We start from the raw sequence: 16,561 nt of genomic DNA on the forward strand, positions 1-16,561 counted from the left end.
CATGTTGTTATAAAAGTGTGTTCCGGGTTATTTTGTTACAGGGACAAAGAACTAAATTCAAATCTCTTTCTCCTCTTCAGGGACTGGCACATCTTCACATTCATCATGTTATTCACCGGGACATCAAGGGCCAGAATGTCCTGCTGACTGAGAACGCAGAGGTGAAACTTGGTATGTGGCTACTGTGTGGCCTGACCTAATGCTTGTCTCCGTACAAGCCGGCAGCATTCCCTCCCCTCTGACATTTAGGTGAAAGTTCCCTCTCCCGCCCAGGCTTTCTATTTCTCTTGTCCCTGAAGAGTACAGTATGGAACTGACTTTTATTGTTTAGGTAGGCTCCAACCTCCTTTTTCCCATGCTTCCTCCCTCTGCTGTATAGGTAGAGCAGCCAGGCTCATTTTCATTTTTATTTTTGTGTGTGTATGGTGTTGACAATTCATTCAGGACTAGTCTGTCCAGTGGAAAATTCCCCTGAGGCTAAGATAGGGGTCAGTCACCATCTCATTTAATGACTTGGGAAGCTGTGTTCCTTACCCTGGTTTCATGGTGCTAGATCTCTGATAGCCTCTGCAGGCACTCAGTCTCTGTTGGCTTGGTGGTCTTTTCCTCTCTGTTTTGAAGGGTGTTTACCTTCTTTCCTTGTTTTCTGAGCATGTTCTCTGCACAAAGCTAGACTGTGGGGCCCACTGAGATGCCCAGCATGTTGTAGACCCCGGCATGATCTGTTCCTACTCCTCTGCGCATTCCTGCTGGGACCATAGCGGTGTACATGTAGTCATGATGTTGGCAGATACTGATGGACAAACAGGAAAAAAATGTGGGCTTCCTGCCAGCCCTGTTCTGCTGATGAGCTTTCTTGTTGATCATCGTGGTTTTCTGTCAGTGTGCCTGGAGATAGAGGGTTTGTGCGTTCTTGGTGAAATGTTGTATGTGTTCTTTTCAAGAAAACTTTAGTGCTGTTTAAGAAGCAGCCCAATTTTCTGAACTTGAGGCTTTCCTGAACTGGATTGTGGCAGGCTCGAGATCATCATTCATGCAAAGGCCATGTGATATTTCCCCCGCTGCTGGGATGAAGCCTCTTAGGAGCATCGAGACTAGTAGAGACTTGGCTCTGGAAAAAATGAAGCGCTGCCAGCTTTGAAGAATTTTGGGTGCTTGGGGAATAGGACCATCTGTTTACTGTGAGGATGCCTCTTCCTTACATTTTTGTTAATTTTGTCCCACTTTCCCTTTTTTCCTCTTCCTCACAGTGGATTTTGGTGTGAGTGCTCAACTAGACCGGACAGTTGGACGGAGAAATACATTCATAGGCACTCCCTACTGGATGGCTCCTGAGGTCATTGCCTGTGACGAGAACCCAGATGCCACCTATGACTACAGAGTAAGAAGCACCTGCCTTACTGGGCCTTCACTGGGTCATTATCCTTTCCATGGTTTGGGGGCTTGGCTAAATGAATTGCAGTCCTTTATTCCTACTTGCTTTTTTAGCGAGAAAATTCTGGAGCCCTTTTTCCTGAATACATTTTCCTGGACAGTGCTCGCATTCTGTTTTTGGCCATCTGCTTCACCTCTGTTCTTACTGAGGAAATATGTTAGCTCTAGGCAGCCTAGGACATTTTTTTCATATGTCATTTAAATGCTTCCTCCTGTTTATTGTCCATTTTACCTTGGAGAATACATTAGAATTAAATATGTCAAAATATACAATAGCTTCATCTATGAACTCTTGCAGAGTATTCTTGTTTAAAGAGCTTTACAGCTCTAATCAGCTACACAAATACATTATAATTATTAGAGTGACCTCTAGGGACCTGAATCAATAATGCACCTATCCACCTAGTGGTAAAACCCATATTTCATAACCAGACTCAAATTTATTTTGTTTACAGACTTTTTTTAAATTTTTTGCCTTGACTAAATGAGCCACAGTGGTTAAGGAACCTATGAATTATATTCAAAATTGAGTTAGTCTTATAATTCTTCAATGTGTCAGTATTTATTACAAATACTCAAATAATGAGGCTTTACTTAAGCCAATGCAGGGGGATTTTTATTTTTTTAGGTGAAGTGTTCTAAAATAGGTTAGACTTCATGACTTTCTATTGTAATAGGTATATCTAAAATTTGTAATGTGCTTTCCAACATCCCAAAATATTATCACACCTAACTACATAAAAATAATTTCTTAATGCAAAGTCTGTAATTAGATACGACTAGTTTAGTCGTAGCTGATTAGTTCAGACTAGTATCCAGTGTGGAACAGCGTAGCATAGTTGGTTGTTTGCCCATTGCAACTCATCCCTCTTTTCATAATACTGATTTGCTAGAGAGGCTGGACCTATGGTAAAACTTTCTGTCCTCTACATTTGCCTGCATACTTTGTTGTAATGTCATTAGCTTGTTTCCTGTCAACTGGCAGGGCTCGATAAGTATAAAGACCTGAGCAAGATGATCTCCCAGTTGTTGGAGGTGCTTGTGTTTTACTGCCTTGTGGCCCACTGATGTCTCCATGAGAGTTTTCTAGGGTGAGAGCCCCCTGCATTCCCTCTGTAGTATAGAAAACTCCATAAAAATAGAGCAGAAATTTGTAGGCCCATCCTTATTCTTGTATTTAAACATAGAACTCAACTTTTGTAACATAATTGTAGGTTATTCAGAAGTAAGCACTGCCTTGCTTAAGATAGCATATAAATAAAAGTGTTTATGAAAAATGCCATCTGTCTTTTCAAAACACTTTTTGGGTTTTAAGAACTATTGGTTGACATTACTTTAATACATCAATGTTTATTGAGTGCCTACCAATTATGAGAGTGAGGAAAAGAGACCAAAGTGATTGCCTTTATAGAACATGTATTTCAGAAGAGAATAAAGCTTATTTTTGCAGTTAACATTTCAAGGGAATCAGGAAAAGAAGATTCCATGCATGAAAAGAATGCTTATCTAAAACACTTCCCTTGTTTGGCTTGAATGTGGATTACAGATGGTCAAGAGTGCCATTTGAATTATGAACTACAACTGGTTTTATGAATTCAGTTGTGGGCAGTTTATAAAGATGTTTTCTGGCTATTAAGCTTTTAAAATGTCAGTTAAGTTTGAGGCATTACCATAGGCCAGGAGCTTAAACTTCATTTCCTTAAACAAGGAAATGAAGGAGCTTACTGAAGAGGAGAACACTCACTGGGCAGTTGGGTAAGGTGAGGTTTTTAAGTGGACCATCTCTAGTTTATCTGTAGGTAAGAATGATTTTAATTAACAAATCAATATTCTGTGTGTGTGTGTATGTGTATTGTGCAAGCAGGCATGCATACTGGTGCCATTTCTAGGGCTTGAACTCAGGCCTGGGCCTTGGTCCATGAGCTTTTTTACTCAAGCCTAGCACTCTTATTACTTGAACCACAGCTCCACTTCTGGCTTTTTGTTGGTTAATTGGAGGTAAGATTCTCATGAACTTCGCTTTGCAGGCTGGCCTCAAACATGGACCCCCCCCAGATCTCAGCCTCTTGGGTAGCTAGGATTACAAGCATGAGTCTCCAGACCCTGGAAATATTACTTACCATTCATTTATTCAGTTGAATGTAAAGAGTTCCTACAGATGTATTTGTGCTTTTAATTTTCTGACAAGCTTCTTTTCAGATTATTCATCTAAAGAAAACCTTCATTTCATTTACACACTATAAATGAGTTATCAGTTTTGCACTTAATATGATATCCATAGTATACTGTTTGTTTTGTTTTTTGTTTTTTTTGTTGTAGAGTGACCTTTGGTCTTGTGGCATTACAGCCATTGAGATGGCAGAAGGTGCTCCACGTAAGTAACTTCTTTCTTAGTCCATTTGTTATATGCAACCTAAACTACTTCAAGGGTTCAAAGAACAACTGTATGGAGAATGCCATTTCTAGTGGGACATTTAGATGAAGAGACCTTAGATACCATGTACTTTTAGATAAAAAAGGAATTCTTGGCAATCCCCATTCCTTTTGGACATCTTTATGCTGTATTTTATTTAAGTAGTTTTCATATGTTTCTTCTGAAATTATACCAAGATCAGATAATAAGCAGTAATTTTTCTTTTTACGTTTTAAACTTAATATTTTCTGTAACTTCAACATTTGAACATTTACTCTTATTTTAGTACTTTGTAAATGGTGATGTTATGTTTTATTTATGGAATTTTTTCTTTGGTATTACCTGTGAAAGTCTGTAAGAGTATTTGCTTTTCCTTGGGTTATGTAAAAGACAACCTTACAAAATTGATCTTTAATTAGGAATTGTAGAGAAAAAAAGGGGGGAAAACAGTATTTTCTACAAGTCCTTTATGGAAAGGCTTATACAAAGAATGTACAATGGCCTAGTACATAATTGCTGAATAAATATTTGTTAAATGAATGAAAAAATTCTAAACTGTTAACCAAACACTGTATGTCCCCTGAGTTTCCATCTAAGGATTGAGACATAAGGTATTGCTTGATTCTTGGTCTCAGTTTTCTTCACAATGGGAATACTGTTGCTTTCTTCTCTATCCCTAGTTCCCACCTATCTTGTAATTCTCTTGAAGATAACTAGACACATGAAAATAACACACTGCCTGTGGCATGTTAATATGTATATGTGTGCTGAACCTTCCTTTATTTATGAGTGATGGAAATATAGACAGTAATTATATAGAATTAGCTATTTTACTCTTCCCTAGTAATAACAAGTAGTAATACTTCTCTGGAGGGCTTTACTGTGCCTACTTGTATTCTAAGAATTACAGGAAGGCCTTCTCAAACTGTGTCTTACAAGTCCTTAGAACAGCCCTCTGAAAATATAATCATTCTCATTGTGACCTTAGAGATGCTTAAAATCATAGCTTCTATAATACTATTGGTATTTGTCTTGGATTTATGAACACTTTCCAGTGTCTGTTGAGATTGGATATTCTTGTTTGCCTTATCCTTGTATTTTGATATTTTTAAATGGGAAACTAATGCTATGCCATAGAATTCATGACTCTATGTATAGATTGCTTGACTGAAACATGTCAGTTGGGTATTGGAGGAGAACATTTGCTGTTATTCATGTATTAGTCCTAAGTATCAACCGTGAGTAAAGGGAGTGCCATGCTGACCCTGCTCTGTCTCCTCTTCCAGCTCTCTGTGACATGCATCCAATGAGAGCACTGTTTCTCATTCCCAGAAACCCTCCCCCTCGGCTGAAGTCAAAAAAATGGTAAGCTAGGTTGGGATGTTTGTTCTCTCCCTCCCTCCTCCTTCTTTTAAATGTAATTCTTTTTTATAATTTCAATTTCTTCTTAGATAAGATTATGGCCCTTCTAGTACCAAAAAAACCCAAATCCCCTAAAACATCTATTAAAATCGCATTGAGTTTGTTTTTTGGATGTTTTTCTTGATAAATTCTATTTGCATTACAAAATAATGACAAGCAACCAGGTGAAACACTATAGATGTTCCATTTTAATATTTAAGCATAATTGTACCGTGCTGCTAAATATTTTTCCATTAAAAAGATGAAGCCACCATCTCCCAGCTTATTGTAATTATTTTTTCAGTCATGGGTGCTAAGTGTACCATTTTTAATTCCAGAGGAGCATATAAACACATGGTCCCATCTTTTTGGGTAGTTGTCACCTTGCGGGGGGGTGAGGAGGGGGGGGCTTTTCTTATTTGCCAAGTAAAATGGTAGTAGTCAGGAAAGCCCCAGCTGAGAGCCTTGGAGGAAAGCTTGTGACGTTTCAATTGTGAAGTTAATTTTCAAGTCTTTGAAAAAGACAGAATAATGTCTTGTTTATGAGTTAATTTTCAAGTCTTTAAGAGAGACAGGAGGACAAGCTGGACACCATGGCTCATGCCTTAATCCTAGTTACTCCTGAGGCTGAGATCTGAGGATTCAGGTTTGGAGCCAGCCCGGAGAGGAAGCTCAGTGAGACTCTTCCGTGCAGTTGACTGACAAGCCAGAAGGGGAGTTGTGGCTAAGGTAGTAGAGCACTAGCCGTGAGTCAGAAAGCTCAGGGACAATGCCCAGGCCCTGAGTTCATATCATACCCCAGGACCAGCACAAAAAGAGGGAGAAAGACAGACAGAAGGGAATGTTTATTTGTTTGTTTTTGTTTTTGTTTGCCCACTTTCCCCTCCTGTACTTTTTGCCCAGTCCTTTCCCATCAGTTCTTGTCTATGTTTAAGCTTTTCATCCATATGTGAGCCTTTTCTTCTTTTTTGTTTTCTTGGGCTCTACTGCCTCATTGATGCCCACCTACTGTGGGTTTTCCTTGTTTGTTTGTTTATTCTCCTTTATGAAACTATGCTTACTAGTTTTTCAGTTAATGTTTTTCTCCTTTTAGGTTCTGGTTTCTCTTTCTAAAATATGCAAAAGGTCTTATTGTCAAGCTTTTCATTCCAGATTTAGTTTTACAGCTGCTATTGTCCCCTCTCTTCTTATTGGTTGCTAGTCTTCTGCTTCTTAACAGTTTTCTTTCCTCCTCTTAGGTGTAAATGCACATCCATTTTTTTTTCCACTCCAGCTGTGTTCATGGCTTTTTCTTTCATTGCTACCTGGCTCTCAATATTCTTCTTCTACCATATTCCTTCTACTTGTAGGATTTTTCTCATTATTTATATGCTGTCATCTAATTTCATATACCAGTATTAGAAAGGTTCTTAAAAGCCACACGGATGCAAAGATTTTAGACTCTGTTGTTTCTTTGTATTAAGATGTGGTAACTGGTTATCTTTGGTAACTGACCCCACAGACAGGAGATACTTGTAGTCCACATCACCTAGAACTAAGCTATGATGCTGAAGTAATTCTTTAGCTCATAATATACTAAATGGTCCTTGTTCTCCTTTCTTTTCTCTATCAGGTTTTACTGAATGAATAGGACTAATACTATTTTCAGGGTCCCTCACACTCTGTCCATTGCTCCTATTCTTGGATTAACCCCTGTATATATAGCATTCACTGATATAAAGAAATTGTGGCAGGTGATGATAAATGAATCTTGGTTTGTTTCTTACACCAGACTTTCTCTACACTTGGTAAGATACCACTTTCATCCATTTACATCACTCTTCTTACTTTACTCAGATCATCAATACTTTTTTTCCAGAAGAGTTCAGTTGTTGATATTAAAGTAGGTGGTAGATTCCTAAGTCTTAGTTTACAGAAACATCATAAGAATCTTTAAGAACTCAGGGCTCCAATTTCAAAGTTCCTACTCTTGGGAATGAAAGACACAGGCATTGAATATTTAATAAATTCCCCGAAATGATCTGTGTGGCCAAAGGATTTTTAGATCTTTGTGTTAGGTTCTCCCGTGTTCCTCCTTAACTGCATAGCAGTTACTCTGAGTGATGTTGAACCTTTCTGTGGGCCAGCTGACCCCTTCTTTACCTTTCTCATATTAGCTTCAGAAAATGACTCATGATTCATTGATACTCTCTGTTGTCCCTTACTGTGTAGTTCATGTTGTTTTTACACTCTGAGATACTGTCTTCTCTTTTTCATCTTTGGATTATTATTACCTATGTTTAGCTCATGTCCAACACATCAAAGCAGTTTAATATTTTCTGAAGTTTGATTTTCTACTTGCTATTTTGTCTACCTAAATTTTTCCACTTTGTTAATGTAGATTTATTATTGAAACTAGCATAAACATCAAATGCATACTTAATACATACATAAGTAAATTTTTGAATAGAAAAAAGTAGTGAGTTTGCATGGAAATACATGATGGTATAAGTTATTCTTACAGGCAGTGAAATAATTAGAAGAGAACTAATTTTCTAAGTCATAATACTAAGAATCAGCTCATTTATTCTACAAAAATTTATTGAATAATTTTTATGGTGTGATATGCTTAGTGTTGAGCATGGCCAACAAATTGAAAAAACAAAAACCATTCTCAACCACTGCTATTTTAAACCAATAAGGGGAGAGAAACAAAGTATTCTGTTAAATGCAGACAGTCTTTGAAATTTTCAAAAATGTAAGGCAGATATGGTCAAGAAAGGCGTATCAAAAAAGACAATCCCAGAGCTTTGTCTTAAAAGATAGCATGAAAAGAGTGTCTAGACCAAGAATCCAGCTTTGTGTGGATAGTCATAAGCCAAGCACAGAGGAAGGGTCAAAGCTGAAAGTGGCAATATAGGTGGAAAAGTCAGGATCCCTAGAAAACTATCATTTCTACTTTTATATATTAAACTTTGAGAACGGATCAGTTAACCAGTGTTAGACTGGTTTAAGTGTCAAATTAGTAAGTTGAAGAGGCCTTACATTTAGTGCAGCTCTTTTGCTCATCTCTTTATCTGTTCTTGTCTCGACGTGTCAAACATTAATCCTCTGTCTGCCTGCCTCCCTAATAGAGAAGACCTCACTTTTTTCCCCCTTCCCCTCTCCCATTCCCATAGTTTAGACTATTAGTGAGCAATGTTAGGCTTAAACCTAATCAATTTAAACCTGGCTTCTGTCATAGCTCTGTGTTTATAGTATGTTGTCAGGTTGTAATACTTATTTGCAGAAAATTCACAGTGAGTGAGTTGTGAAGTTCTTTGTTTTCAAGCTTATAAGTTACTAGTCTTATGGATCTTTGCCCTTTGTGGTAGAAATTTAATAGCATTTTTTAATTCCTCTTACAGGTCAAAGAAATTTTTTAGTTTTATAGAAGGATGCCTGGTGAAGAATTACATGCAACGGCCGTCTACAGAGCAGCTTTTGAAACATCCTTTTATAAGGGATCAGCCTAATGAAAGGCAAGTTAGAATCCAGCTTAAGGATCATATAGACCGGACCAGAAAGAAGAGAGGGGAGAAAGGTATAAATGCTTGTTTTAAAAAGTTATTTTATTTTCGCCCTCTGTATATAGGCTGTTGCCTATATATAGGTCAGTCCTTTCCCAACTGTGAGAATTGTACTCATTTGACCAATGCTCAGATGTTTTGTCTCTGTCCAATCCAGTAGGTAGTTCAGCATGACGGGATGATTTTCTTCTCTGCACATTTTTTGGTGCCACTCCTTTGAATTCATTTTTGTTGATTTCATGGTTTTCTTTACTCAGCGTTTATCATGATTCTATGCTACCTTCTTATTCTGCTTAGCGACTCGAGATCTTACAGCTTTACTCTGCTCCAGGTGGTGAGCTTAGTCATTGTTTACGGAGTGCCAGGAATACTTCTCTTATTAATGTGCAACACCAAGTAAGCTGTTGTGCTAGTTACTAAGAGATTCTATTTGTCCCAGCTCCTTTGTGTTATATTTTTACATACTCTGCTCGTCTACTTGAGTGCCTTGAGGAGCATTATGTTCTTCATCACTAAGTTCACCAATTCACCTTCTGAAGCCACTGCCCCATACTGATTTTAGAATAACTTTGCAGTAACATTTGGATGGCTATCACCCTATTCATGAATTTATTTTGACATTCAAATTTCAAGGCCAAAGAAGATACACAGAGAAGAAACCAGTCCAGGCAGTAAGGGTGTGTGGGGTGTAGCTCAGTGATGGAACACTTGCCTCGTATACAAGCCTCTTCCTCCAACCCCCACTGTCATATTTAACCCTGAGAGAGAGAGACAGAATACGAATATGTGTCTGAGAATTACTCTGGAGACTTGTCATGGATTTTTTTGTGGGTTAGTTTGAGTTCTATACAAGTTAGATATTCAAGTTAAGTTATCATTGGTGACCAAAATAATTGAGCTTTATGTATTAAGCTGCATGATTGTAACAAAATTAAGTTAATTAAAGGTTGAAATAAACTTTCCTTAACTTTTGGTTGCCATAGTAGTCTAATTTTTGGAAAACCTTACCTACAGTTTGGACATTTTCCCCATTACCTGGCTGTGCGCCAGGTGTTTATTAGCTCCAGACTCTATCATCTCATGCATTCCTATTGTCCACAGTGGGCCGATGGAACGGCCGGTCACCTGACACAAAGGTGCCTTGGTTTCTTTCTCATCCTCAAGCCGTAGCAACTGAACGTTCTCTCCACATTCACCTTCCACAGACTCTCAGCTGCTTCTTGTTAATAATTAATTTATAGTTCCACATTTTAGAAATAAGAGTTCCTCTTTTAAAGACTGTGTCAGCTGTGTAGGTTGGACTTTCCCTTGGCTGTATGCATATACTTAGTAAAACTATACAACTTTGATTTTCTAACATAAAGAAGACCTGATGTTTTTTGTATATGGACTGATGAATTTGGCTTGAGCTGTATTTTACGTCCTTAAGTCTATTTTTCTTACAGAAAAATGATTTTATTCATAAGTATCTCTGACAAAAAAAGAGAAATGTATTTTCTTCTTTGTAGTCTTTTGTTTGTTTGTTTTTTCTTTTTTTTTCTTTTTTTTTAAAAAAGGCTGTTTGCAGTGGCTCACTCCTGTACTGTTAAATACTAAGGAGGCTGAGATCTGAGGATTGTGGTTTGAAGCCAGCCTGGGCAAAAAAGTCCCTGTTGAGACTCTTTATCGCCAACTAACCACTCAAAAACCAGTTGTAGAGCCGTGGCTCGAAGTGGTAGAGCACTAGCCTTGAGCAAAACTTGCTCAGGGACAGTGTCCCCACCTTGAGTTCAAGCCCCATGACTGACAAAAAATAAAATCTATTTAGTCTGTGGTTCTGATTCTGGGTCTGGGTGGAATTCTTCACAAAAGGTAGATACTGACATTGTGAAGGAAACTATAAAGTGGCCTGTTGCTCCAGAAAAACAAGATAAGAACTGGTGAAGTGAAAATGAGTTATCCATGTTGAGATTTTTGCTTCAAGTCTAAGTGGAGCAACTTTTGTCCCATTGTTTTACTGTAGGACTGCTTATTATTATACTTTCTGTCCATCCAGTAGACTTTTCTGCCACTGATTCTCAGTAGACCTTCATACAGTTTCTCCTGATTGCTTTGGTTAGCTGTTATCCTCTCCTGTCTGTCTCGTAGTTTGGTATCAGGATAGACTTCCATGAATTTGCTAATGTTCTTGGGTCACTCTCCCATGTGTGCCATTGTAGAGCCTCACACAAAAAGCCTGTCGTAAAGGACTTTATTTCAGCAGTGGAATTGACTCTTCCATGGAGAGTAGTGGCTGGTCTATATAATTGCTACTATTTGTACTGCTAAATAAGGGAATTCGGCGTTTCATTTATTCTGCTCCAAATCCTTCGTACAACGTACAATTTCCACAAAGAGAAGTATTTTCTCCCACTCGTGCTCTTGGAAATACTTGCCTGTGCAGACACATGTCAGGATTGTGAACTGTCCCGTTTCTTTCTTTCTTTCTTGACTTTATAGATGAAACGGAGTATGAGTACAGTGGCAGTGAGGAAGAGGAGGAGGAAGTACCTGAACAGGAAGGAGAGCCAAGGTAAGGACAAAACACTGGAGCATCCTGCTTTAGGAAGAGAAGAGCTTCATCCCCATGCCAGGATTTGTAAGGCTCCTGGGTAATAAGAAAGAACCTAAAGTTGCCTTGAAAATGCTTTATTATCTCCCATTCTTCTCTCTTCTGCGAGAATATCCCCACCCCACACCTGTCAGAAAACTGAGGGTTACATGTGTGGGGTTGTTTGGGGTTGGACAGAGGAGATGGCCTCTGGCAGTCATTGCTCCAAAAGGCTGCACTGAATAGTACAGTCTTACACAGAGAAGTACAGAATCACTCTGCTTGTGGGCCACCAGGCCCACATCAACAGACTCCGCAGTCCCCCAAAGCACTTGTTCCATTTCAGTTTTGTTTTTTTATCTTCCCATAAGTAGAGTTACCAGTATTGGATATTCTGTATTAGGTTGTGTTCTGTCTTTGACCATTTTATGGTCTATGTTTTTGTTTCTCTGGATACCCAAAGGGTAGCCATCCACACAGATGGTTGAGGAGTTGAAACTGGTAGAATGACCCTCCTCATCATATTACTCAGAAGTTCAAGCATGTTTGGATTTTAGTGATGGGTTTGCCTGACATTTGGGTTGCTATTACCCATGACTGAGTAACGGAAGAAAAGGAGGAGAGGGAGGGCATTTTGGAAGATTTCTGGGCGCTGTGTTCCAGAAGATGGGAGTTTGAAGGGAGACAAAAAGCATTTTTTTAAACACACCCCATAATGCATTTTCCTCCTAATGTAGGAGAAGATTTGAATTAAGTCTGCCATCTCCTCTTTTATTCTTTATTTTATTTTTATTTTTTATTGCCAGGTGAAGTATAGAGGGGTTATAGTTACATACGTTAGGGTATGATTACATTTATTAGCCAACTTGTTACCCCTTCCTCCATTTTTCTCCCACCTTCCCTCCTCCCCAGTCCCTTCTCCTGGAGTTTTACAGTTAGTTTACAACATATTATCTTGTAAGTATTCTCTTGCATTGGTTTGCCCTTTACCCTTTGTTTCACCACTTTAATGTTCCCCTTCCCTTCCCTAATTCAGACAGACATATATAAAATACCCAGGGTACCAGAATCAAATACAGTGACAACAGGGGCAGAAGAAAAAAAAATAATTTCACATAGTATGTTGAAAATAACATCAATGTACTCATTTGGGGGGGGGGGGCAGTCCTGGGCCTTGGACTAAGGGCCTGAGCACTGTCCCTGGCTTCTTTTTGCTCAAGGCTAGCACTCTGCCACTTGAGCCACAGCGCCACCTCTGACCATTTTCTATATATGTGGTGCTGGGGAATCGAACCCTGGGCTTCATGTATACAAGGCAAGCACTCTTGCCACTAGGCCATATTCCCATCCCACAGTGTACTCATTTTTAACTAAACTTTCTGTTTGACAAATTGAAACATTTCATGAGCAGTGTAACTGCTTTTGGATAAGGGCATAATTGAATGAAAGGTGGTTTAAGGAGCTTGTTTGCCATGCTATTCTGGATCAGCAACGCAGGGCCAGGAAACAGTGCTGGCTAGCTTATTTGTGCAATGGCTAGTCCATGAAACCCATTCCGGCTCAGTTGCTTACCTTGGCCATAAAGAAAGTGGAAGGGAATTCCTTGTGGGACCTGGCATTTGCCCAGATGAAGATGAAGGAATGGTAAGTACTGAAGAACGCTCTGATATATGTGCAGTGATGGGAAGGAAATGAGGGAGTTGAATGGAGACAGGTGAAATGAAAGAAAGTGACTTCAGCCTTTCATTTTACCTTATTTGAATTGATGTCAGAATCCCTTGCAAGCACACATGTAGAACAGCATTGTAAGATGTGATTGAATGTGACTGAAGGAAGATAGGGGGCCATTGAGTTGTAGATGTCGGTCTTCTGGCAGATACGTTGGTTGGACTGGTGGATTCAGTTACGGGGAGTATGTGAAAATAATACAGGTAAATAGGACACTAGTGCTTGCTGCCTTCAGACAGATCAGGGTGATGTGCACAATTTTCTTCCTGCAGTTCCATCGTTAATGTGCCTGGAGAGTCTACTTTGCGCCGGGATTTCCTGAGGCTGCAGCAGGAGAACAAGGAACGCTCCGAGGCTCTGCGGAGACAGCAGCTACTACAGGAGCAACAGCTCCGGGAGCAGGAAGAGTACAAGAGACAGCTGCTGGCAGAGAGGCAGAAACGGATCGAGCAGCAGAAAGAGCAGAGGCGGCGGCTGGAAGAGGTAGAGAAAAGGGAAAGTCCACCTTGGCCTTCTCTCGTGTTTTTATTCGCTTGATATCCAGACAGTCAAAGGAATATTCTTTGTAGCCCTCCGAAGTAATATCTATCCTCTGGTAAAGCTATTCAAAGAATTTCTGAAGGAAAGTTTGTGCTTTAGACTGGCAGACCTTCACATTCCTTAAGGCCTTAGAAATATTTTCCTTCCTTGTAAAAAATGTGCAAGACGTACCAAAAAGGAACGCACTGGCACATTGTGAGGTGCAAAGCTCCAGTGTCTCAGAGATGGCGTCGGACCAGCTTTGTGAAGTGTTTCCATTGTGGTTAAGTTGGCTTGCTCAGACTTGACCTGATTTCTTTTATACTGTTGGCCTGTGGGTCCCAGTTAAATGGCCATATTTTTCTGAAACTTTAGACATTTTCATACGAAAAACATCTTTCTCTGCATGCCTTAACTTGAGCTATATTATAAGGGATCCTGAAAGCAGAATTTTAATATGCGAGTGGTTATGCCTTGTGGTGTGGAAGTATATTTTTGTGCCACCAGCACATTTAACTCATTAATATTGGCAATGTTGGCAATATGGTTACCTACAGCCTTTTCATTTTTAATTCATGGAAATACATTATTACCTATGTTTCACTTGGAAGTCAAAAGACTTTTTTTTCCCTTGGTGACATTTTGCTGTATGTTTCACATTCCCAAGTTTCTTATTCAGAATCATTTAAATTTCCATGTAATTCACACATCACATCATGCTGTTTTGTCTTTGTCTTCTACAAAATGAACCACCAATAATTAAGCCCTATATTGTTATTTTCCAGTAGGGTTCAGTTTAGTAACATATACTATTACCTATGCTACTCCACTGGAGTCTTTGTTTCATTGTTTCATTTTGCATGTTTGTAGCCTGGATTCTGAAAGCTGTACAACTTGTCCATTGCTTCGAAAATGAGTTCATGTCTTAAGTAAAGGAGTTGGAAATATTTAGCCAGGGATTTAAGAAGAAAACTTAGCTATACATTCCACTGTAGCAGGGACAGTTTGGTGTTTGTATTACTGCTTTTAGTTTATTTGCTAATCCTTTGCAACATATTTGTTAAGATTTTTCTCAGTCTTCTTTGAATTGGTTAGTTGCTTATTGACCACTGAGTTCACTATATTAGAAGGGGAGGCTCTGGCTATTTCTTCTTTCTGTAATTTTCTCCACTGCTGTTTCTGATCCTAGGTTGCGTGGGGTTGGACAGTGGAGGTTGCCTCTGGCAGTCATTGCTCCAAAAGGCAGATTATTTGTTGTTTTGTAGTTTGGAAGTACCAGGCTATTCTGGTTAGTAAGAGCATTGTATCCCAGGTTGTGGAACTGGCTTTCAAGTTGTTGATAGTGAGGTAAGTATTTGTTATCCAACCTCTGTGCGAGGTAGGCACTGAGGATTGCAAGGTGATGAGAGCTGTGGTTTAAGATGAAGGATTGGAGTTTTAAAGTTATTTTGGTTTTTATTAGATAGATATCTAGTGAGCTAGGCATAACTGCAAAAATAAACAAGAATTTTGTACCTTAACTGTTTCATTTAGTCCATTAATTCAGAATCTTTGTGTAAGTTCAAATTGCACTTTTTTCTTAATGATAGAGCTAACAATAGAGCTGAAATGGGAAATGTTCACATGCATATTATTGGTTTGGATTCTGGGTAATCTTATTCTTTTTTATTAGTCTGGGTAATTAAGTGTTGTTTGCACTCTAGGTCCCAGAAAGGTAATTTGGGTCTTTGAACCATAAATACTTTGTAGCCCTTTATTGGCATTAAGGATTCAGACTGTTTGGGGAATAGCAATTTCTTGTTTTGTGAACAGAGTAAAGATAGTCTGCCTTACTCAGAAGATAAGTGATAATTAAAACTAAAAGGAGATAACAGCTTTCTGTAGGAGACTGGCAAACACAAATGTTCAAAAAGTGGGAGGATAAGAGAAAGCACACCTCTTTGCAGTTGCCAAGCCCCAAGGTGGTGCTGTCTCCTCCTCCCACCTGAGCATTTCTCTTCACCTCTCAAGGGCCCTTCTTCTAGCTGTTTCATTACCCCATCACCACCCTTTTTTCTCCTTTTGGAGACCTGCTGCTGGTGTCTCTTTCTTTCCTCGTTTTCCTCATCCTTGGTTTCTTGGTTAACTTGTGTATCTTTAGGAAACCCTTGAAAGCATATGAAGTCTGTTATCTAGTGTTGAAAATGATGTTTATGTTTTCTCTTTTCTTTGTTGGCTTTTAATGATTCCAGAGAATCATCTTACAAAAAGCAGTTTCATACCCGAAGTCCTGCTATGTATGGGCCTCCCCTGTCCCTCACGGCTCTCCGAGTATTCTCTTGGGCACCCTTATGTTATGTCAGCTTCCACTCTATACTACCCACATCCAGAACTGCATGCTGAAGATTCCATGCATGCTGAAGGTTCTGATAGCACTTTTTGTGCTTGGATCATCCTGCCTTCAGCTCACAGAGAACTTCGTCTCTTGCTAACATTTTTTTCATAAGAATTACATACTAACTTTTGCTTGTATTCAGTCGTTTGTTTTTCAGCATAAATGAAATATATTAATTGCTGTTCTATCCTAGTGGTTTTTTTCTTCTCTACGCACGCCTGTACATATTTTGTTTTCATTGAATCAATTGATTCAGTTGGATCCATTATATTTCCTCATAACCTTATGACATCCACGCATTTAGGGAGCTTGATTGTTCTCATTCTTTGTTTTTGTCTTAACTTAACAAAAAAGTTCAAATGATATCTTTGAAAAACCCCAATTTACAAGATAAGTTAATCTATGCTAAGCTTACATTAGTCACCTTATTTGGGGTATGATTTTTTAACCTACTACATTTTAAATTAAATTTCCTATCCTCTGGTCTCTATGTCTTCAGTTTGACCTCATTAACTGGTGAGAAAAAGAAAATTTCGTAGGAAATATTTGCTTTAAATATGTCTGGTGCCATCATA

The 16,561-nt window shown here is 38.9% G+C and overlaps 1 protein-coding gene across 47 annotated transcripts in view; it reads left to right on the forward strand.

Annotated features, from left to right (window-relative positions):
- The window catches only part of Map4k4 (mitogen-activated protein kinase kinase kinase kinase 4), a 147,648-nt gene that overhangs the window by 93,842 nt on the left and 37,245 nt on the right, over nucleotides 1-16,561 (forward strand). For all 47 annotated transcript variants that reach the window (XM_048352413.1, XM_048352414.1, XM_048352417.1 and 44 more), the window contains 7 exons: nucleotides 81-171; nucleotides 1,251-1,381; nucleotides 3,754-3,808; nucleotides 5,134-5,212; nucleotides 8,635-8,810; nucleotides 11,275-11,347; nucleotides 13,366-13,576. In XM_048352413.1, coding sequence (XP_048208370.1) covers nucleotides 81-171; nucleotides 1,251-1,381; nucleotides 3,754-3,808; nucleotides 5,134-5,212; nucleotides 8,635-8,810; nucleotides 11,275-11,347; nucleotides 13,366-13,576 — 816 coding nt within the window. The remainder of the gene's footprint in view (nucleotides 1-80; nucleotides 172-1,250; nucleotides 1,382-3,753; nucleotides 3,809-5,133; nucleotides 5,213-8,634; nucleotides 8,811-11,274; nucleotides 11,348-13,365; nucleotides 13,577-16,561) is intronic.

Source organism: Perognathus longimembris, chromosome 8 (genome assembly GCF_023159225.1).
Source record: "Perognathus longimembris pacificus isolate PPM17 chromosome 8, ASM2315922v1, whole genome shotgun sequence".
Taxonomy (NCBI): domain Eukaryota; kingdom Metazoa; phylum Chordata; class Mammalia; order Rodentia; family Heteromyidae; genus Perognathus; species Perognathus longimembris.